The sequence below is a fragment of the Rhinopithecus roxellana genome, chromosome 13, assembly GCF_007565055.1.
Source record: "Rhinopithecus roxellana isolate Shanxi Qingling chromosome 13, ASM756505v1, whole genome shotgun sequence".
NCBI lineage: Eukaryota > Metazoa > Chordata > Mammalia > Primates > Cercopithecidae > Rhinopithecus > Rhinopithecus roxellana.
Genome location: NC_044561.1, coordinates 30238456 through 30261647, shown reverse-complemented (window position 1 = coordinate 30261647; position 23192 = coordinate 30238456). Strand labels below are relative to the sequence as shown.

Here is a 23192-nt window from a genome sequence, read left to right as displayed (position 1 = left end):
AAACAGAAAGTAGAAGAGAATAGGCAAATATTCGAATGCAGAAGGACTCCAAGTAATATACACAGATACTCCTTCAAGAGGTAGAGAATGATTCCTGCTTAAATGTGAACTGCACACAGCAGCTTTCTTCCAATACAGTATGAAAAGGGGGAAAAATGAGTAAATTCACAGCGGAATCTTGATGAACACTACTGCAGCAAAGTGACCGAGGTTAACACCAATAGTGATTAGTCATGTTGATGTCATATGCTCTTGATGTGGAATTTTACCTCTTTGGTCTTTCTCCTGCAAACCTAGAATTCTATTCTAATCCTGAGAAAGATATCACCCAAATCTAAATTGAGAACAATCTATGAAATTCCTGACTGACACTCCTTAAAAATGTCAAGGGCATCAAACGCAAGGAATATCTGAGGAACTATCACAGACAACAACAGCCTAAACAGACATGACAATTAAATGTAATGTACTATCTTGAGTGGGATCCTAGTACATAAAAAAGATATTAGTTAAAAACTAAAGAAGTGTGAATGAAGTATGGACATTAGTTCATACTAATAAATCAACATTGGTTCATTAATTGTGACAAATATGAATACCAATGCAGGCTATCATTAATAGGAGAAACCAGGTGCAGGTTATATGGAACTAGGTATTACCATCATGACTTTTCCGTAAATATAAAACAGCTTAAAATTAAGAATTTATTTATAATGCAAACAATAGGTTAAATTCTTTACTAATGAAAAGTCAAAGGGATTTGTTTATTTTACATCTTCATTAGCTTATTCCAAAGCTACTGAGGCTTAACTTTTGTCAAATAAGCTAACATTTAATTATAACTCACATTTTGGTACCATTCAGGTACTATTTATAATGCACTTTCTCATATTTCACTTCATTTAATTTTTGTGATAAGTGTCTGAGGCAGCAAGGCATGTTTGTTTTACTGATGAGAAGATAAATTTAAAATTTTACTCAACTTATCCAAGTCACAGAATTATTAACAAACACAGCTGAGATTATAAATCAGCTCTTGTGATACCTTATGTAGCATTTCTTCGTATTCCCCTTAAGAAAAACCTTAAAAAGGAAAATATCTTTTCCTCTGACTATAGTCATAGAGCAAAAAGCATACTACTATACTGTTTTTTGAATGCAAAATAGCAGTATTGTGGCCTATAAAACAATGATGATAATACACTTTCCTAAGTGACTTCCTCATACATAACTTTACTCTCCCTCTGGTAATAAGAACTGGGCAATTGACGGTACCTTTTATTTCTTCTACTTTATTTCTCAGGAAATGAAGTAAAGACAATGGGCTTCATGGGAAGAAACTTTGTTATTACGGTCTCGACATATCACCAGGCAATATTCAAGGGAAGAAGGATTTAACATTTATGACAGTTCAGTGGCTCTATTTCTTATGAATGAACAGCAGCTGTAAACATGCCTTTGGTAGGTGTTTTCAAAGTCTTTATGAGTTTTGGAGGCTATTTACTTGAAAAACACACAATTTTCTAATTATAACAGGTTATAGAAAACTAATGCTTTACCAGAATATCTAAATAAGCCTGTTGTGACATCACTATATACTAACTCATGTGACTAATTTACTAGAAAGAGTAAAGAAAGTACTGAGGAAAATTTCACCCTCTGCACACATTGTATACTTCTCTATACATTGCATTTGTATTTTAACTCCTAGAATTTATACGTTTTTTAGTAACTGGTACAATACATTAATTTTAGGACACCATCTTGTAAATAATGAGCACAATTTTTCTAGTTGCAGAAGAGGTGGTGGAATTTTAACAGATATTAATTAATTATGAGGAATTTGCACATACATTTTATTCAACAATCACTAATGGCTCTTCCACACCTATATCCCACCATGTTTGCTTAGTAGTTTTATGCTTTTTTTTTTTTTTTTTTTTTTTTTTAGAGACGGAGTCTTGCTCTGTCACCCGGGCTGGAGTGCAGTGGCTGGATCTCAGCTCACTGCAAGCTCCGCCTCCTGGGTTCACGCCATTCTCCTGCCTCAGCCTCCCGAGTAGCTGGGACTACAGGCGGCCGCCACCTCGCCCGGCTAGTTTTTTGTATTTTTTAGTAGAGACGAGGTTTCACCATGTTAGCCAGGATGGTCTCGATCTCCTGACCTCGTGATCCGCCCGTCTCGGCCTCCCAAAGTGCTGGGATTACAGGCTTGAGCCACCGCGCCCGGCCAGTTTTATGCTTTTAATCACAGTGGTCACTTGAAAATTCATCAGTAAGGTACACAATTATAATTACTTTCCATCTTTGAGAGCCATAAAAAAGTAGCATAAACCCTAAGCACAGTCTTAACTGGGACTCTGTGAACCACTGTTGAATGAGGTTTAATCCCTTCTAGACTTAGTCCCATGAAAGTCTCAAAATAAGGATTTGAGTGGCTTTAGTCAGAGTAATTTATAAATGATAAGAAAGCCTTAAGCCTGGCACAGTGGCTCATGCCTATTATTCCAGTGCTTTGGGAGGCAGAGGTGGGAGGATCACTTGAAGCCAGGAGTCGGAGATCAGCCCGGGCAACATAGTGAGACCATGTCTCTTAAAAATTATTAAAAATTAGCTGCACATGGCCGGGCGCGGTGGCTCAAGCCTGTAATCCCAGCACTTTGGGAGGCCGAGACGGGCGGATCACGAGGTCAGGAGATCGAGACCATCCCGGCTAATATGGTGAAACCCCGTCTCTACTAAAAATACAAAAAACTAGCCGGGCGAGGTGGCGGGCGCCTGTAGTCCCAGCTACTCGGGAGGCTGAGGCAGGAGAATGGCGTAAACCCGGGAGGCGGAGCTTGCAGTGAGCTGAGATCCGGCCACTGCACTCCAGCCTGGGCGACAGAGCGAGACTCCGTCTCAATTAAAAAAAAAAAAAAAAAAAAAAAAAAAAAAAAAAAAAAAAAAAAAAATTAGCTGCACATGGTGGTTCATGCCTGTGGCTCTAGCAACTAGTCAATGACTGCTTCAATATTAGGAGGCAGGAGGATCTCTGAGGCAGGAGGATCTCTTGAGCCCAGGAGTTTGAGGTTATAGTGACCTATGATCGTGCCACTGCACTTTTACTCCAGCCTGGGTAACAGACTGAGACCCTGTCTTAAAAAAAGAAGAAAGAAAAGAAAAGAAAAGAAAAGAAAAGAAAAGAAAGAGGAAAGGAAGGAAAGAAGGAAGGAAGGAAGGAAGAGAAAAAGAAAGAAAAAGCCTTAGGAAGAGAAACATCCAGAAGAATCCAGAGAAAATATTACAACACACTATCTGGCACACTTTTGAAAGTTAATGAATACTTGCTGAGTGAAGAAGTCAGCAAATCACTCAAGTTACATTTGTCATTCTTTATCAAGCAGCTAGAGCTTTCTCATTAATTAAAAGCATCATAAATTTACTAGAATTAACAAATAAGTATTAACAAAAGTCATATTTTCAGTACCTGAGGAAGCACATTTATTAGGTGTTAAAACAAGTTTTTTCTCACTTGGTGGAAGACACAAACAAAACCTGAGGGACTGTGCTTGCCAGGAGAATCTTGAAACAAGTTGTACAAAAAGAAAGAGTTTTATTTGGAAGAGTTTTGTAAGAAGTGATATATGGCAAGCTATAATTAGCAAGAAATCTCAATCCTAATATTGATTCTGCTTAGCCAAACTTACTGGAAGGTAAATGCCAGGTTCTCCAGAGAGAGCACAAACTTTAGAAATCACCAGAAGCATAGCTCAGAGATCTGAAGTTAGCTGACAATAAGGTTAATGGTTGGCATCTGCTATGCATCTGGTCAATGGCTGGCAACAACAGAAGACATAGGTCAAAGGGAAGCCACTACCAGACATACAGTTCAAGATCTAGTAGATACAAGAGAAGTGGGTCAGTGGATGGAAGCTGTTAATCGAGAATCTTGGCATCTGGTGTGTGTTGGTGGATGCCCCGAACTACAGACAGAGGAAGTGGCAGGAAAAAAGTGAGTTTCTTGGCAGAGTCTGGACACATGACAAACAGTAGAAGTGCCGCAATAGATTTCACAGTTGCTGAACCCACAGTTGGCTGGCTGGCAGCTGGTGGGTTTGTTACTGTTCTCTTGGCAGTTGTCCAGGAACCAGGTTGGAAACTGCTAAGTAAGCAGAGGGCACCTCTTCAGCTCACTCTTCTAGAGCAGAGAAAAGCAAATCAGGAAAAAAGAATGTAGCAATAACTACCCAAAGAGCAGGCGCTCTCATTTCCAAAGCAGCAGTTGCTGAAAGACATGCATTTCAGAAGAGGTAAAGAAGCTTTTTCAAATGTGTTCATCACCTTCTAAGCAAATTTCCTATATATCCTCACTGTTTTCTGGCAGTTCTATATACTCACTCACATCCGAATAGTTTGTTCGGATGTCCATGAAAATGCCCTCCAGCCTTCTTGTATAATTTTACTTATAATTTTAAATGTCCCAGCTATTAACTCTCATTCTTTTCATTATGTCTAGGAAATGTTCAGAATCATAACTAGCTGAGATGGAATTCCTTCTTTAGGATATGGTGCAAGGAAGAGGGGAACAGAGGTGCTCTTCTCCACAGGTGGTGGATACAACATACCGAAGAATAGTTTAGTGACTTGCAAAACAAAGATGGCTTCTCATTCTTGAAGGTTTCACAGTTCTTTTTATCAGCAAAAAGAGAAAAAAGGTATACAATGTGGTGGGTTTTCTATAAACTAAACTCTTCAAAATAAAATATTATCATTTATTCTAGGATTCTATCCAGATTGTATCTCCATATAGATTCACACATTTAAATAACATACTAGGCCAGTGTGGGGGCTCATGCCTGCAATCCCAGCACTTTGGGAGGCCAAGGTGGGCAGATCACCTGAGGTCAGGAGTTTGAGACCAGACTGACCAACATGATGAAATTCCATCTCTACTAAAAACACAAAAATTAGCTGGGCATGGTGGCGAGTGTCTGTAATCCCAGCTACTCCAGAGGCCAAGGCAGGAGAATTGCTTGAAGTTGGAAGGCAGAGGTTTCAGTGAGCAGAGATTGCACCATTGCATTCTAGCTAGGGCGACAAGAGTGAAACTCTGTCTCAAAAGCAAAAACAAACAAACAAAAACTAGCATGTAAAATTCAAATTCATTGGAACCCTACCTGAGGTGAATTGGATTCCAAAGTCCTGAGAGATTTTTGCAAATGTTTTTATAGACCCTTGTGAGAACTAGAAAATTTACTAAGATTTATTTGGAAGGGGCTCTTATTTCTGGTTTATTCTGATTTAGTTTATTATTTTATTTAAAAACAACATAACCTATTGAAATCACAAGATATTTAAAAGATTTTTGATACATGTGTCCAAATCCACACCTGGACTACAGTGATGAGTATCTGGTTCCCCGCCTCCTCAACACCACTAAGTATTGTTAGCATATCTATTTTGATGGTTTGATGTGAAAAATAGTATTTAATTATTGAGCTAATAAGTATTCATTAGATGACTGGTGAGGCTTTCTATTTTGGTATATTTGTATTGATTATTTAGCCTCCTAGTTGTGGATCTTGATTGTCAATTTTAATATCACTCAGTAAATGTATCTTTGATTTTAAAAAGAGATATTTTTCTTAAAAAAAAAGAAGAAAATGAACATTTTTAGAAAGAGTAGTTTTGAGGGATTTTGTATTGTCAAATAAAACTTTGCTTTGAAAAATATAGTGAGTTTTTAGAAAAGAAAATAAAGCCTATCACTTAGAGGCTCATATTTAGAGAGCTGGAATTGGACCTAAGAACTTGATTTACTTTGAGGATACATCTCAAAGCCTGGTTAGAAATCCACTGGATGAGAAAATTCCACAGGCATTTGACAATCATCAAAGTTTCTGATTAGTATGGCTATATAAAATTAAAACAAAGTCATTGCATTCCAAAAGATCTAAGATAGAAACAATTTTCCATTGAAACTTCTTGGGGAAAGCTCTGACGCAACTTTGACCAAATATTTTCTTTTGCCGATCTCCCCCCGACACACATGTATCAAACTGCTTTGACATTTGATTGATAGATTAGATTATAGAGTGACACATTGGATTAAAGGTTTAGTAGTGTGTGGCTTCCATATACCAAAGCATTAATATGGTAAATTTTCTAAATTGCTTGTTTATAGATGTAGAAGATTCAGTAAAATGAGTATCCATGAAAATGAACTGTGGTCAGCCCCTAGAATAATGCTCAGTATATAACAGCAACTCAAAAGTATTTGTTGATTAAATGATGCTGAATGATGTGTTTGGAAATATAATTTTAAATAATGGTATTCAGCTGTGTTTCAGCAAACATGGTATGAGACTCTATCCCCGAGGAAAATTTTTTTTTCTTTCAAGATTTCTCTCTCCCTGTCTTCCTTTTTCTTCTTCATTTTTGCCATTTCTTCACACTACTGGGAAGGAGATAGAAAGTATTTTGTTTTACTCACCGTTTCACCCCAATAATAAATAGAGTAACGAAGTGTAGGTCTCTTTATAGGAAACAAGGCAACAAGTATGCTTTAAAATATAGCAGTCTCTTTACCCTGTGGTTGAGAAAGTTCTGTAATCAATTCATAAATTTGTGTTACAGATATTTCTTGCAGGCCATCATCACCTCCAGAGATACAGCTCATGCTGACTTGACAATACCAGATATTTATCGACCAATAAGAATTTCATAAAGAAAATGGAAAGTGCTCTTCTATTTTAATTGAGAATACAACTGTCCCTGGAGCAAACAGGAGCAGACAACGTGTTATGTGTGGGCCACATAACATTTCCTTGTGTGGTCTTTTTTTGTCCACTGTATTGTTACATCTGATAATTGTCTATTTATATTGGGAGCCAGAGGTAGATTGCACTTGTATATGGAATTAAAAGGAATAGAAAAAAGTGAAGAGGCAGCAAAATATTATGTTTTTGTGTGTGTATCCTCTGAATTTGCCTCTGAAGTCATTGTTCTTGAGTGCCTATGTGAGGCTAAATTGCTCTTTGGAAGGTTCTATAAAAAATTCCTTATTAAGTACACTACAATTTTAGGTCATGGAAATAAAACAATTTTGACATTTGCAATAATGCTCTGATTTGAGTTTAGAAGAAAACATAGCCTGCAATTGATTTCACTAACTGGAGTGTGACCTATATTGCAAACCCTATATCCTTCCTTTAATTTTTAAATAATTAATTGCCAAGATATGCAAATACTAAAAATTTTTTTTTGATTTTTTTCTTCAGAGAATAGTAATGTCTTTTGTCTTTTGACTTTGGATGAAAAAATAAGATAATAGCAGAGGAAATACAAAGCTAAAACACCTGTGATCCAGCGCAACTGTGGGTTAGAAAAGTACAAGTCAATGTCCATAATCAGCTTATTAAAATTAAGCAGGTGCATCAGAAATGACGACAGGTACTTGTGCATAAGAAAGTACGAGCTTCCATAACTGAACTTTTATCGCTCGATATCTTCATGTGGACCTACTTCATAGAATCATTTTAATGTGAATGTTTCTATCATAAAAGGGATATGTTATGTTTTGCTAACTAATTTTATCTACATGTTGTAATAGAGCTGGTCAATATAGATATAATTAAGAAGGCAAACCATAATTTATTCAATATTGCGTTAGTTCACAGAGTAATTTTAAAAACTTGACACTTTATTGACTGTTCTGTAATGAGGCATTAAGTAATAACAGGGTTTTTATTGTTAACTTCAAATTTAGATAAACTTAACATGGGCTTTAAAGAATTTACTGAAGAGGATTAAATACATTTTTGAGGGGCCACACTATTATTTGGTTAGATTAGATTACTATAGAAAGTAGCTTTAGACTCATTTTCTAATACTGAAAAGTTCCGGCATTTGGTTGAAAGCTCTGTATATCAAATGTCCAGTTTGCAGTCCTGTTAGTCTGGATTCAAGTGAAGAACCTTTATCAGAATGACCTGGTCAATACTGCACTGTCTATACAGAATGGCTGTTCCTCAGTTCACCCTTGTTGGGATATGAGCTTTGAAGGTTTCCTTTCAGTTCATCCTATAGCCTCTCACTAGTAGCACTTTCTGTATATGGCATGATATAGGTGCCTTGTGTGCAGTAAATTGCCTGCTCATGTCGTCCCGGAGGCCTAGATGTCACATAAAGGGCATTCATCTACTTGAAAAAGGTTACTGCTTTTCATAGTATAAAAGTACTGGAGTATGCATAGGACATGAATACTTTCAGTAATCCATGGGATTTTTCCTAATTAATGCTATCTATCAAGACAATTGTTAGACACCTCAGAGTATAAATAGCCACATAATTGTATTTTAAAAGTAGATCTCTAGTTTCATTGCCAGATATCTCTCAGCACAAACTAGATTAGTATGAGAACAACCTGCTTTTGTTTCAATACACAAACAAAACTTTGAACATCTGCATTCCAAGTACAAAAAAACTCCATTGTAAATATGTCAGCAAGAATTAATATCATTAATGACATATGCTTATTTGATCAAAGGAATACATTAAAATATAGAGTAATTTCCTATGAAAAAACGTAATAAGACCAGTAAAAAGGAACAGAAATGTCCAAACAATTCAAGAGAAGAAAAGTGCTTAGACCTTGAACAAGGTCACAAACATTTAAGTACTGTCATGGTAATATATGTCTGAAAAGTTATAGAATTAAGGAAGTTTTATTTTATGTATTTCCTTTAAAGCTTGCAATCAGGTTTACTCTGGTATCTTAATATATGTTTTAGTAATTTGTTAAGCTTTAAAAAGTGAGTAAAATGTTTACAAGGTATTGGCTGAGGAACTTTGTGTTGAAAGTTAGTAAATATCAGTGTCAAATTTGAAAGATTTTGCATATTGCAAGGAAAAAGTAACTATGCTTTCTTACTTGGTTATGAAGGGCACTTCCATATGCTTCTCCCTTCTATTGGTTTAAAAATTACACAGACTATATATTCTTCTATCACAAAATAACTTAGAAGGATTTCTTGAAAAGTTCAGAATATGCTGTTTTTGTTTTTATTCCATTGATGAGATAAATTCATGAATGGGAGTAACAGAATATATTAACACATCTAGAGAAAAAATATTGTTGCTTATCCCTGCATAGCTGCTGGTACATCACAGATAGCAACAACAAAAGTCCATAACCAGTGCTATGATTTGGATGTCTTCTCCAAAACTGATGTTGAAATTTAACTGCCATTGTGATGATCTTGGCAAGTGGAGGCTTTAAGTGGTGATTAAATGGCAGAGTCTTCATAAATAGATTAATCCTGTTATTTCATGAGTGGTTTAATTATCCAGGAGTGAGTTCCTGGTAAAAGAATGTGTTCCCCAGGATACCCTTTCTCTGTCTCACAGGCTCCTTGGTTCTCTCCCATCATGTGATAGCTTTCACCATGTTTTCACACAGCAAGGGGATCCTTATCAGATACAAACCCTCTATCTGAAATTTCCAGACTCCATAGCTGAGAACTGATAAAAATTTCTACTGTTCATAATTTGCCCAGTCTGTAGAATTCTGTTACAGCAATAGAAAATGGACTAGGACTACAAGCCAAAATCTTAGGTCAGAGCCTAAAGTGACTCCAGTGAGACATTAGATGAATAACTGATTAACAAATCTTAAAAATTATAATTGCAAGATTTAAAAAAGAATAATTTTATGAAAGAATAAGTCTTGTTATGTAACATGGACCACTTGGATCTTACTATCTAAGCAAGATGATGTAATTCATAGCAAGCAAAAATTAAATACTCATCTTTAATTAGAAGTCTATCTTGTTGAGGCCGGGCGCGGTGGCTCAAGCCTGTAATCCCAGCACTTTGGGAGGCCGAGACGGGCGGATCACAAGGTCAGGAGATCGAGACCATCCTGGCTAACACAGTGAAACCCCGTCTCTACTAAAAATACAAAAACTAGCCTGGCGAGGTGGCGGGCTCCTGTAGTCCCAGCTACTCGGGAGGCTGAGGCAGGAGAATGGCGTAAACCCGGGAGGCGGAGCTTGCAGTGAGCTGAGACCCGGCCACAGCACTCCAGTACGGGCGACAGAGCGAGACTCCGCCTCAAAAAAAAAAAACAAAACAAAACAAAACAAAAAAAACAAACAAAAAAGAAGTCTATCTTGTTGAACTTACTCTACTTTTGGAAAACAACCAATGATGGCTAAATACATTTCAGACATAACTATTTGAGGCGACCCTGTTGTTGGCAAAGACTCTAATGTATTGAACACATTGGCAAACTCTCTGATCCTGCTCTTTCTTCACTCACTACCATCTAGCTGCACTGGGTTCCTTTTATTCTGCATTCTCCCCAAGTTCCTGCCTTTGATCTTGTTTTCCATGTCTAAAACCGTTGATTGTAGGGCACTCTCCTTTTAATATTTCTAGATATGATTCAAATGAAATTTTTGTTAATGCAAAAATATCCCAACTGTGTTAAAATTAGCCAGCTTCCCTCTTTTTATAACATAATTTGTATCCCCTTCATACTGTTTTATATACTCTTATATTATCATATTTCTTTATCAATATTTATGATTTATTTTTCGTCATTCTCCCAGATTGAGTTATTATTGTATTTCCAGAATGTGGAAAAGGGCTTGACATATAATAGAAATTCCTTATTACTGACTGAGTGCTTATGCATGCTGAAATTACTTCCAAGGATAAAAATGGCATTTATCAAATTGTACAATGAATCACTGACTGAATTACCAATCTGAACTGTTTAGGTAGATTCTCCCAACCATTTCAGGGAACATAGTCCAAAAAAAAAGCAAAGAAAATGACTGGTTTAATGATTTAAATGGTAAGTGGAACAATGAGTCGGTAGTCATGTCACTGCATATGTTTTAAATATTTCACTCCACGCTTTTCTTGCATGCATGACTTCTGACAAGGAGTCTATTGTAATTCTTGTCCCAGTTTCTCTATAGATAAGGTATTTTTCCCCTGGCTTTTTTTTTTTCAAGATTTCACATCATTTTTATTTATCTGAAGTATGAATATGATATGCCTAGGTCTAATAATCTTTTTGTTTTATTCTAAAACACTGCTTGGTGTTCTCCGAGCTTCCTGAATATGTGGTTTGGTGTTTTTCATTAAAATTAGAAAGTTCTCAGTCATTACTGCCTCACAATCTTATTTCTTCTCCTTTTGACATTAAAGTTAAGAGTATATTACATGTTTTGAATTGTTCCATAGTTTTGGATGTCCTCTTCTGTGTTTCGGTGTTTGTTGTTGTTGTTGTTTTCCTTTTTTTTTTTTTAATCTTTGCATTTCAGTTTGGGAAGTTTATATTGGCACAGCTTCACGTTCACTGATTCTGCCCTTCATCATGTCCAGTCTACTAATGAGACCATTAAAATAAGTATTGATTTATGTTGCAGTAATTTTTATTTCTAGCTTATTTAATTCATTCTTTAAATTTCTATCTGCTTTGATCTTGTTTTCCATGCTGCTTTGTCCTGCTTCCATTGTCCATCTCTCTTTATATGTTATTATATCTACTTTTCCCGTTAGAGCTCTAAATGTATTAATCAGAGTTATTTTAAGTTATGTCTGATGATTCCAATGTCTATGTCATATTTGAGTCTGATGTGTATGCTTGCTTTTACTTTGGAGGCTGTGCTTTCATTGCCTTTCAGTGTGTCGCTTAGCTTTTTTGTTGAAAGTCACTTGTGTTGTGTTGAGTAGTAGGAACTGAGACAAATTGGCATTTAGTGTTAGGTTTGAAATAATTCTGGCTAGAAGTTGGGCTGTGTTTAATATCTACTGTAGCTGTAGGTGTCAGAGGATTCAGAGTTCTCTAGTACCCTTAATTTTTGTCTACCCTCTTGGCTTTCAGCTGACCTAAGTACTCTTCCTCAGAGACCATCTGCTTCATGGAGCCCTTTCAACTATAATCCACTGTTATTCAATTGGAGCCTTGCCAGTGTGGGGGGAAAGACGGAGGAGAGGGGAAGCATTTCATAATCTTATAATTAAACCTCAGTCTTTTACTGGACCTGTGTCCCTGAGCTGTGACCTTCACTGGTATTTCTTAGTCCTCCCTACTTAAGTGAGTCAGAAAAAGTAGTGGGGGTGTGGTATGGAAAGGGAAAATACCATTTCCTTGGATTGAATAAGGTCCTGGTAAAGTCGTTTTTCCTGAAGAGTAAGGATTTATTATGGGGGAGGTTCTGAGCATGCTTTTCTAGGATTATTCCTCCCTTTCTCTTGACAGAGCCATTGGGGCATCATCCTTGGATTTCTTCAATGAGAAACCTGTGGGATCCCTAGAGGCAAAACCCATGAAGTATATGGGGTATGAGGCATCCTTAAGACTGTGGCAGCTAGGAGGGTTTGATACACAGCTAGTACACACTCAGCCTCCAGAAATTCCTCAAAATTTATGATGTAATTGTTCCTACCAGATGATGACTTCAGCAACTTTTGCTCTAGGAAAGCATACTCCAGATGTGACTCTAGACTCACCTGTCTCCCCAGATTTTAGAGTGGAATTTTGCCCTCCAGACTTAGCTCTTTGATGGGTTCAGGAAAAGTCATTGATTTTCAAGTTGCCCATTGCTTTCTTGTTGTAAGACAGGAGTGGTGACTCTTAAGCTCCTTACGGGTTGGAATTGAAACCAGAAATCCATACATTCCTTGAGTCATCATCCCCTATGGCATCACTTTAGTTAATTTCTGGAAAAATTCTCTAAGCAAAAATAAAGTTTCAGTGGAGAATGAAATTAATGTTTATACTGGCTAATGACTATTCAGAGATAAATTTAGAGAGAAGACTCAGAATCCAAATTCTACCCTCAAAATGTCTGAATAATCTGTTAGACTAACTCTGTTTTTGTTTTTCTTATGTATGACTGATTTAAAGACTCTGATAATTATTCAGGTATATATGTTTACTTTTTCCTCAACCCATTTAGATCAAGATAAGGAAGAAGATGATTCTGTGTGTCTTTCTTATGTATTTGGCATGTGGAGTCTGATCTTGAAATTAAGGAAAAATAGTGATGCTTCATAATTGCTTTTGATAGAGAATTATGCTTTCTTGTTTAAAGTTCAGCAGAAAAGGGCAATGTATTATTTGAGCTTACAGTTTGACAAAAGGACGTCAGCTTTTGTAAAATCCAGTTTGAAAATGACTACATCCAGAAGGTTAATCACAAGGAACACAATGGTACTTGAATATTAATAAAGAATATTTAATTCTTTGTGAAAACAGGAGCCTAAAGACCTACCCTTCATTTATTTTAGTCATGGGAATAAAACCTATATATCTGGAAGGCAAAACATATCAGATAGTACATTGCCCTTTAATGAACAAATCTTTATATTACACTTGTAATGTAGTTTACGAGAGAAACATGGACTTTGAGAAAACTTAGAAATTAATCTCAGACAAGTAATTTACAATCTCTATGATTGTGGCTAAATTAAGAACAATTAGAGCTACTGTGCCAGATATTAAGGAAATTAAATTAATAAAATACTAAATCAGATATAGCTGGAACACACAATTATCACACACGAACGAAGGTATAGCTATTAGCAGGTCCTGTCCAGTCATGGGATATTGGATACAGAACTTTCCTTAATTCTTAGCTCTCAGACTTGTAAGCTGCAGAGAAATGAGAAGCAAACATTTGTTTCCCCCAGACTCAGGAAAGATAGCATAGAATAAAACTTCAAAGGAAAAAATGTGAATTTCTCATCACCATCCAATCAAAAGACAATCTACTGTCATTCAAATCAGTAAACATTTACAGAGAGCCTAGGCATGGTACTGCCACAAAGGCAGCCTTTAAAGGGCTTAAAGTCCAGAGGAGAGATTATAAATGCAAATAAAACAATACAAAATAAAACATGTTAGTGATGTAACGATAGACAATTTGTCAACAGAACAGAATAGGGTCTAGATACAGACCCATACATTTAAAGATAATGTATTTATGAAAAAAGGGACACAGAACTGCAGAGTAGTAGAAAAAGGAGGGTGTTTTAGGAAATGGTGCTGTTTCAACTAAAATTTTGGCCCCTAACTCACACCACACACACACACACACACACACACACACACACACACACACACACCCCACTTTTCATCGATGGTGTATTTAAATGTTGAAAATCAAACAAAAAAGTTTCTAAAGTTAATATTTTTATTAATTTGGGGTAAACAAAGATTTATTTAAAAGGATGATAAAAGTACTAACTATAAACAGAAAATCAATAAATTAGACCCATTTCTATTAATCTAAATACACCATTAAGGGAGTAAAAGACAGGGAATAATATGGAAGAAGTTATGCAAAATATGTACAACCAACAAAGAGTTAATATCTAGACGATATAAAGAACTATTCCAATCCTAAAGACAGACAAACCTACTAAAAATAGGGACAAATGATATGAATGTTACTTCACACACAAAAAAATGTAAATGACCAAGAAACAAAAAACATTGTCTTAAAAAACTGCTCAATTCAATGGACCATCAAGAAAATTAAAAATAACACAAACATTTGTTAGAATTTCGTTCTCACTAGAAATGCTAAACGTAAATAGGCTGACAACTTCACATGTTGGTGAGGGTGTAGAACAACTGGAATTCTCACGCTCTGATAGTAGAAGTCAATATTAGCAAAACTGCAAGGCATAACTTTGTAATGGTATAAAATAGAGTTGAACAAGCACATCCTACATAACTTAATTCCACCCTTACACATATTGCCAAACAGAAATATCTCCAGATGTGTATTAAAATATAGTACAAGTATACAAGAACACTCTGTACATTAATTCTAACAGCTCCAAACTAGAAACAACCTAAATGCTCATCAACAAAATAATGTATAAATAAATTTTGGTGTTTTAAACTTGAATATTAGACACATAAAAAAATAAAAAGACTACTGGTACATGTAACAATATGGAAATATCTCACACACATAATATTTAGTTCAAAAAGAGAGCAATGGGTAGATACTTTATATCATGTCACAGTTCAAGAACATTCAAAAATTGTTATGTATGTCGTATGTTAATGAAAATCTCATTTCAAATGATTCCAAAATAACAGTTCAACAAGATTAACAACAGATGTATGGCTGAGATAAAAGGCAGGCTGAGGCAATGTGTGATTAGGGTGAGGGGCACAGAGAGGGCCAGGGAAAGGCTGCAAAAAATAAGGGGATACAGAATTCACAAATTCAAAATATCCAGGAGAGCAAGCAAATAAGGGAAATCATGAACCAGAATGAAATTAACAACAGCAGCATGATCATGATAGTAAGTGGAACTGACATTCTGCTTCATTGTCAGGAAGTCTCTAGGGCAACATGGAACTGAGAACCACAAGTGTGTGTCTTGTCTAAAGGGAACAGCTGAGAGTTAGCACCTGCCAATCACTTTCTTACACAGTGATACAGCTTCTAGCTTTTCTAGCTATTCCAGTTCCTCAAAAAGGTAAATATTCATGCCTTTACAACTTTATTTTAATTTGTGAAGTATATACCCACACACATTTTAGATTGAGTGAGAGAAAAAATGTATCTTTAATTGTTACATGTCCCATAGCATATAACTTCTGATAAATTCTGCCATAGTTCAGGACTGTTTTGTTCACCTCAGTATCTTTTGTGCCTGGCATATAGTATGCAAGCAGTACATTTGTTTCTGAATAAATCAAAAGATTAATTAATGAACTCAGACTGGGTTTTTTAAAAGCAAGTACGCGTTTTCAAAACAGAGCCGAAGAACATACTGCTCTCAAGGATGACATATGCAAAAGGCTGGATGATTGTAAAAAGCATGTGTTTGGGGACCTATGTGTAAGGCAGGATTGCAGGAGCTTAGTTTTCTTATTTGCAATACTGAGCAAAAGATGATGAAACCAGAGAGGTGCGGGAGAGAAAGAGGATGGGGGAAACTAGGTGTCATGTTAAGGGGTTTGAATATTTATCTTATGGGAATAGATTATAGGAAGCCAACAAAGGCATAAGCAGAAACGTGGTTAGGTTTGCAATTAGAAAGAACATTCTGGTGGAAGTGTGTTCAGTCAGATAGAGAGGTAAGAGGCATCATTCCTAATTTTTCCTTTTCAAAACAACTTTCCCCAAGGACTTTTAGGGTCTCTCAAGTACACAGGGTCAGAAGTCTAAAAAGTAGCTTAAGTAATAAACCATCAAACAATCCCTCTACTGTCAAAAAGAATATATGGTTGAGTATCACTTGTCCAATTCAGTCATCTTGCAAGAAATTGACGTTGGTCATTTCTGTGTTAAAACTAAGTCATGAAACACAAACCACTGAACCACATTCCTAATTCGGATTTAATCGCATTTATTATACTGCAAATCAAATACATTCTTCCCACAACAGAGCAGCATTGAATAGCATTGTAAACTAATTTTTTTTGATGTCAAGGAAAGACGAAAGCAAGATAAAACATGTGACAGAAGCATCTTGCATTAGATCAGGCACAGTAAAACTAAGAAACATCAGTTGCTACTAGCAAAGAAGCAAAAGTCCATGGAGTTTGAATTTTTGTTTTGGATCCTCGGAGTGATTATTCACCGGAACAAAGAAGCTACTGGTTTCACAGTCCAGAGCAAGATGGACGACACGTGTTGATCACATGGGTCAGAGGTTGGCAACCACTGAACAGAGGCCTCAGAGGTCTGAGGCTGCTGGACACAACGTGAAGAGTTTGAGGACCATAGGCCAAGCAACTCGAGGGTCGGCATCCAGAAGTGAGGAGGTTTTGGGGCTGGCAACTGTTGGAGAAGCAGGATTGGGGGCGACAGCCACTGGGCACACAGCCTCCTATGGGCTGGTAACTATTGAGCTGCAGCCTCAGTGGACGATAGCCGCTGGACACGTAGCTCTGTGGTCTACAGGACAGTGGAAGGCAGGAGCTGGAGATGAAAGAAGCAGCAGGAAGAAAACTGCTTCCTTGGCAGGGCCTGGGCACGTAGTAGGCAGTGGAAGAACCGCAAGAGGTTTCAAGGTTGCCGGTCTCACAGGGGGCCGGCTGGCAGCTGGTTGGTTCACCGCAGGTCTCTTGGCAGTTGTCTGTGAGCCAGGTAGGGTCTTGACAGCTAGTGGGTAAGCAGAGTACATCTCCACGGCTGATGTTGGTAGGGCAGAGGGCGATGGAGGTGAGAGGAATATGGCAGGAGGTTCTGAGAGATCCTGAGCTGCAGTTTCCAGAGCAGTAGTTGGGGCAAGACATAGTGAGGTTGTGAGAGCAGGCTGTGGTTGATGGAAAGAAGCGAGTGTCTCAAGTTTGTTCTGCCCTTCCTTGACTTGACCCTTTATATATCCCTAGAAGGTGTTGCTTCTGCATACAGACTCTTCCTCTTGTTGTATGAGGATGCATCAGAACTCTTTATTATAGCCAAGGAAGTGATGCTTCCACCTTCCATAAAACTGGATGCTCCTTGCAATGCCATCCATTGATTAAGTCTATCTATAAACCAATGCGACTGCATTTTAATAGGATCTATCCTTTTTAAATTATCCAACAAAACAGACACATTTTAAAGTCTATGTACTTATTCCAATGATAACCAGCATTGCACAAACATTCTTAACATTCCTCTCTTAGAATTCTCTTTGAAAATTGTAGCCAAGAAACAGGAAACATTTTATTTAAAAAGTGCTCAATTCAATGGACCATCAAGAAAATTAAAAATAAAACAAACATTTGTTAGAATCTTTGACAAACCTGACAAAAACAAGAAATGGGGAAAGGATTCCCTATTTAATAAATGGTGCTGGGAAAACCAGCTAGCCATAAGTAGAAAGCTGAAACTGAATCTCTTCCTTATACCTTATACAAAAATTAATTCAGGATGGATTAGAGACTTAAATGTTTGACCTAAAACCATAAAAACCCTAGAAGAAAACCTAGGCAATACCATTCAGGACATAGGCATGGGCAAGGACTTCATGTCTAAAACACCAAAAGCAATGGCAACAAAAGCCAAAATTGACAAATGGGATCTAATTAAACTAATTAATTCTGCACAGCAAAAGAAACTACCATCAGAGTGAACAGGCAACCTACAGAATGGGAGAAAATTTTTGCAATCTACTCATCTGACAAAGGGCTAATATCCAGAACCTACAAAGAACTCAAACAAATTTACAAGAAAAAAACACAACCCCATCAAAAAGTGGGCAAAGGATATGAACAGACACTTCTCAGAAGAAGACATTTATGCAGCCAACAGACACATGAAAAAATGCTCATCATCACTTGCCATCAGAGAAATGCAAATCAAAACCACAATGAGATACCATCTCACACCAGTTAGAATGGTGATCATTAAAAAGTCGGGAAACAACAGGTGCTGGAGAGGATGTGGAGAAATAGGAACACTTCTACACTGTTGGTGGGACTGTAAACAGGTTCAACCATTGTGGAAAGACAGTATGGCAATTCCTCAAGGATCTAGAACTAGAAACACCATTTGACCAAGCCATCCCATTACTGGATATATACCCAAAGGATTATAAATCATGCTGCTGTAAAGACACATGCGCACATATGTTTACTGCGGCACTATTCACAATAGCAAAGACTTGGAACCAACCCAAATGTCCATCAATGACAGACTGGATTAAGAAAATGTGGCACATATACACCATGAAATACTATGCAGTCATAAAAAAGGATGAGTTCATGTCCTATGTAGCGACATGGATGCAGCTGGAAACCATCATTCTCAGCACAAGAACAGAAAACCAAACACCGTGTGTTCTTGCTCATAGGTGGGAATTGAACAATGAGATCACTTGGACACAGGAAGGGGAACATCACACACTGGGGCCTGTTGTGGGGTGGGGGGAGGGGAGAGGGATAGCATTAGGAGATATACCTAACGTAAATGACGAGTTAATGGGTGCAGCACACCAACATGGCACATGTACACATATGTAACAAACCTGCACGTTGTGCACATGTACCCTAGAACTTAAAGTATTAAAAAAAAAAAGATATGCTAAATGTAAATAGGCTGACAACTTCACGTGTTGGTGAGGGTGTAGAACAACTGGAATTCTCATACTCTGATAGTAGAAGTCAATGTTAGCATAACCGCAAGGCATAACTTTGTAATGGCATAAAATAGAGCTGAATAAGCACATCCTACATAACTTAACTGCACCCTTACACATATTGCCGAACAGAAATATCTCCAGATGTTTATTAAAATATAGCACAAGAATACAAGAATATTCTGTACACTAATTCTAATAGATCCAAACTGGAAACAACCCAAATGCTCATCAACAAAAGAATGTATAAATATATTTTGGTGTTTTAACCTTGAATATTATGCAGGCAAAAAAATTAAAAGACTACTGGTAGATTTAACAATATGGAAAAATCTTATAATATTTAGTAAAAGAAGACAGAAACCAATGGGTAAATACTTTATAATTTCATTTTACAGTTCAAGAACATGCAAAAATTAGTTATGTATGTTATATGTTAACTAAAATCTCATTTTATAACAGTTCAACAAGATTAACAATAGACGTATGACTGAGATAAAATTCAGGCTGAGCCAATGTGTGATTAGGGTGAGGGGCACAGAGAGGGCCAGGGAAAGGCTGCAAAAAATAAGGAATACAGATGTCACAAATTCAAAATATCCAGGAGAGCAAGCAAATAAGGGAAATCATGAACCAGAATGAAATTAACAACAGCAGCATGATCATGATAGTAAGTGGAACTGACATTCTGCTTCATTGTCAGGAAGTCTCTAGGGCAACATGGAACTGAGAACCACAAGTGTGTGTCTTGTCTAAAGGGAACAGCTGCGAGGAGCACCTGCCAATCACTTTTTTACACAGCGATACAGCTTCTAGCTTTTCTAGCTATTCCAGTTCCTCAAAAAGGTAAATATTCATGCCTTTACAACTTTATTTTAATTTGTGAAGTATATACCCACACACATTTTAGGTTGAGAGAAAAAAATGTATCTTTAATTGTTACATGTCCCATAGCATATAACTTCTAGTAAATTCTGTGATAGTTCAAGACTGTCTTGTTCCCCTCAGTATCTTTTGTGCCTGGCATATAGTATGCAAGCAGTACATTTGTTTCTGAATAAATCAAAAGATTAATTAATGAACTCGGACTGTGTTTTTAAAAGCAAGTACGCGTTTTCAAAACAGAGCTGAAGAACATACTGCTCTCAAGGATGACATATGCAAAAGGCTGGATGATTGTAAAAAGCATGTGTTTGGGGACCTATGTGTAAGACAGGATTGCAGGAACTTAGTTTTCTTATTTGCAATACTGAGCAAAAGATGATGAAACCAGAGAGGTGCGGGAGAGAAAGAGAGTGGGGGAAACTAGGTGTCATGTTAAGAGGTTTGAATATTTATCTTATGGGAATAGATTATAGGAAGCCAACAAAGGCATAAGCAGAAACTTGGTTAGTTTTGCAATTAGAAAGAACATTCTGGTGGAAGTGTGTTCAGTCAGATAGAGAGGTAAGAGGCATCATTCCTAATTTTTCCTTTTCAAAACAACGTTCCCCAAGGACTTTTAGGGTCTCTCAAGTACATAGGGTCAGAAGTCTAAAAAGCAGCTTAAGGAATAAATCATCAAACAATCCCTCTACTGTCAAAAAGAATATATGGTTGAGTATCACTTGTCCAATTCAGTCATCTTGAAAGCAACTGACGTTGGTCATTTCTGTGTTAAAACTAAGTCATGAAACACAAACCACTGAACCATATTCCTAATTCGGACTTAATCGCATTTATTATAGTGCAGATCAAATACATTCTTTCCATACCACAGCAACATTGAACACCATTGTAAACTAAATTTTTGGATGTCAAGGAAAGATGAAAGCAAGATAAAACATGTGACAGAAGCATCTTTCATTAGATCAGGCACAGTAAAACTAAGAAACATCTTTGCTACTAGCCAAGAAGCAAAAGTCCATGGAGTTTGAATTTTTGTTTTGGATCCTCAGAGTGATTATTCACCAGAACGAAGAAGCTACTGGTTTCACAGTCCAGAGCAGGATGGATGACACGTGTTGATCACATGGGTCAGAGGTTGGCAACCACTGAACAGAGGCCTCAGAGGTCTGAGGCTGCTGGACACAACGTGAAGAGTTTGAGGACCATAGGCCAAGCAACTCGAGGGTCGGCATCCAGAAGTGAGGAGGTTTTGGGGCTGGCAACTGTTGGAGAAGCAGGATTGGGGGCGACAGCCACTGGGCACACAGCCTCCTATGGGCTGGTAACTATTGAGCTGCAGCCTCAGTGGACGATAGCCGCTGGACACGTAGCTCTGTGGTCTACAGGACAGTGGAAGGCAGGAGCTGGAGATGAAAGAAGCAGCAGGAAGAAAACTGCTTCCTTGGCAGGGCCTGGGCACGTAGTAGGCAGTGGAAGAACCGCAAGAGGTTTCAAGGTTGCCGGTCTCACAGGGGGCCGGCTGGCAGCTGGTTGGTTCACCGCAGGTCTCTTGGCAGTTGTCTGTGAGCCAGGTAGGGTCTTGACAGCTAGTGGGTAGGCAGAGTACATCTCCACAGCTGACGTTGGTAGAGCAGAGGGCGATGGAGGTGAGAGGAATATGGCAGGAGGTTCTGAGAGATCCTGAGCTGCAGTTTCCAGAGCAGTAGTTGGGGCAAGACATAGTGAGGTTGTGAGGGCAGGTTGCAGTTGAGGGAAAGAAGGGAGTGTCTCAAGTTTGTGCTGCCCTTTCTTGACTTGACCCTTTATATATCCCTAGAAGGTGTTGCTTCTGCATACAGACTCTTCCTCTTGTTGTATGAGCATGCATCAGAACTCTTTATTATAGCCAAGGAAGTGATGCTTCCACCTTCCATAAAACTGGATGCTCCTTGCAATGCCATCCATTGATTAAGTCTATCTATAAACCAATGCGCCTGCATTTTAATAGGATCTGTCCTTCTTAAATTATCCAACAAAACAGACACATTTTGGGGGCGGAGCAAGATGGCCGAATAGGAACAACTCCAGTCTCCAACTCCCAGCGCGAGCGACACAGAAGACCGGTGATTTCTGCATTTTCAACTGAGGTACTGGGGTCATCTCACTAGGGAGTGCCGGACAATCGGTGCTGGTCAGCTGCTGCAGCCTGACCAGCGAGAGCTGAAGCAGGGCGAGGCATCGCCTCACCTGGAAGCGCAAGGGGGAAGGGGATCCGTTTTCCTAGCCAGGGGAACTGAGACACACAACACCTGGAAAATCGGGTAACTCCCACCCCAATACTGCGCTGTAAGCATACAGGCATTCCAGGAGAATATATCCCACACCTGGCCGGGAGGGTCCCACGCCCACGAAGCCTCCCTCACTGCTAACACAGCAGTCTGCCGCGATCTATCCGCAAGGCAGCAGCGAGGCTGGGGGAGGGGCGCCCGCCATTGTTGAGGCTTAAGTAGGTAAACAAAGCCGCTGGGAAGCTCGAACTGGGTGGAGCTCACAGCAGCTCAAGGAAGCCTGCCTGTCTCTGTAGTCTCCACCTCTGGGGACAGCGCACAGCTGAAGACCAACAGGGGAAGTAGCGGGAGCCGGTGCAGACGCGAACGACTCTGTCTGACAGCTTTGGGGAGAGCCGCGGATCTCCCAACGCGGAGGTTGAGATCTGAGAACGGACAGACTGCCTGCTCAGGTGTGCCTCTGACCCCTGAGTAGCCTAGCTGGGAGAAATCCCCCACTAGGGGCAGTCTGACACCCCACACCTCACAGAGTGGAGTACACCCCTGAGAGGACACTTCCAAAGGAAGAATCAGACAGGTACACTCGCTGTTCAGCAATATTCTATCTTCGGCAACCTCTGCTGCTGATACCCAGGCAAACAGGGTCTGGAGTGGACCTCAAGCAATCTCCAACAGACCAACAGAGAGTCCTTCTGACTGTCAGAAGGAAAACTATCAAACAGGAAGGACACCTATACCAAAACCCCATCAGTACGTCACCACCATCAAAGACCAGAGACAGATAAAACCACAAAGATGGGGAAGAAGCAGGGCAGAAAAGCTGGAAATTCAAAAAATAAGAGCGCATCTCCCCCTGCAAAGGAGCGCAGCCCATCACCAGCAACGGATCAAAGCTGGTCAGAGAATGACTTGGACGAGAGGAGAGAAGAAGGCTTCAGT

General features: G+C 38.4%; 2 protein-coding genes across 2 annotated transcripts; both read right to left on the bottom strand.

Annotated features, from left to right (window-relative positions):
* Positions 1-16357: 16357 nt before the first annotated feature.
* On the bottom strand, positions 16358-17541 carry LOC104663637 (keratin-associated protein 26-1-like). The gene has a single exon (XM_010364912.2). It carries the CDS (start codon positions 17267-17269, stop codon positions 16634-16636), a length of 636 nt encoding a protein of 211 aa, XP_010363214.1. The 5' UTR covers positions 17270-17541; the 3' UTR covers positions 16358-16633.
* Positions 17542-20807: 3266 nt separating this feature from the next.
* LOC104663635 (keratin-associated protein 26-1-like) lies at positions 20808-21706 on the bottom strand. The gene has a single exon (XM_010364911.2). The coding sequence runs from the start codon at positions 21704-21706 to the stop codon at positions 21071-21073; it is 636 nt and encodes a 211-aa protein (XP_010363213.1). The 3' UTR covers positions 20808-21070.
* Between the last annotated feature and the right edge of the window lie 1486 nt (positions 21707-23192).

Coding starts and splice junctions, on each gene's coding strand:
- LOC104663635 (XM_010364911.2), bottom strand. CDS start 21,706: ATGTCTTGCCCCAACTACTGCTCTGGAAACTGCAGCTCAGGATCTCTC.
- LOC104663637 (XM_010364912.2), bottom strand. CDS start 17,269: ATGTCTTGCCCCAACTACTGCTCTGGAAACTGCAGCTCAGGATCTCTC.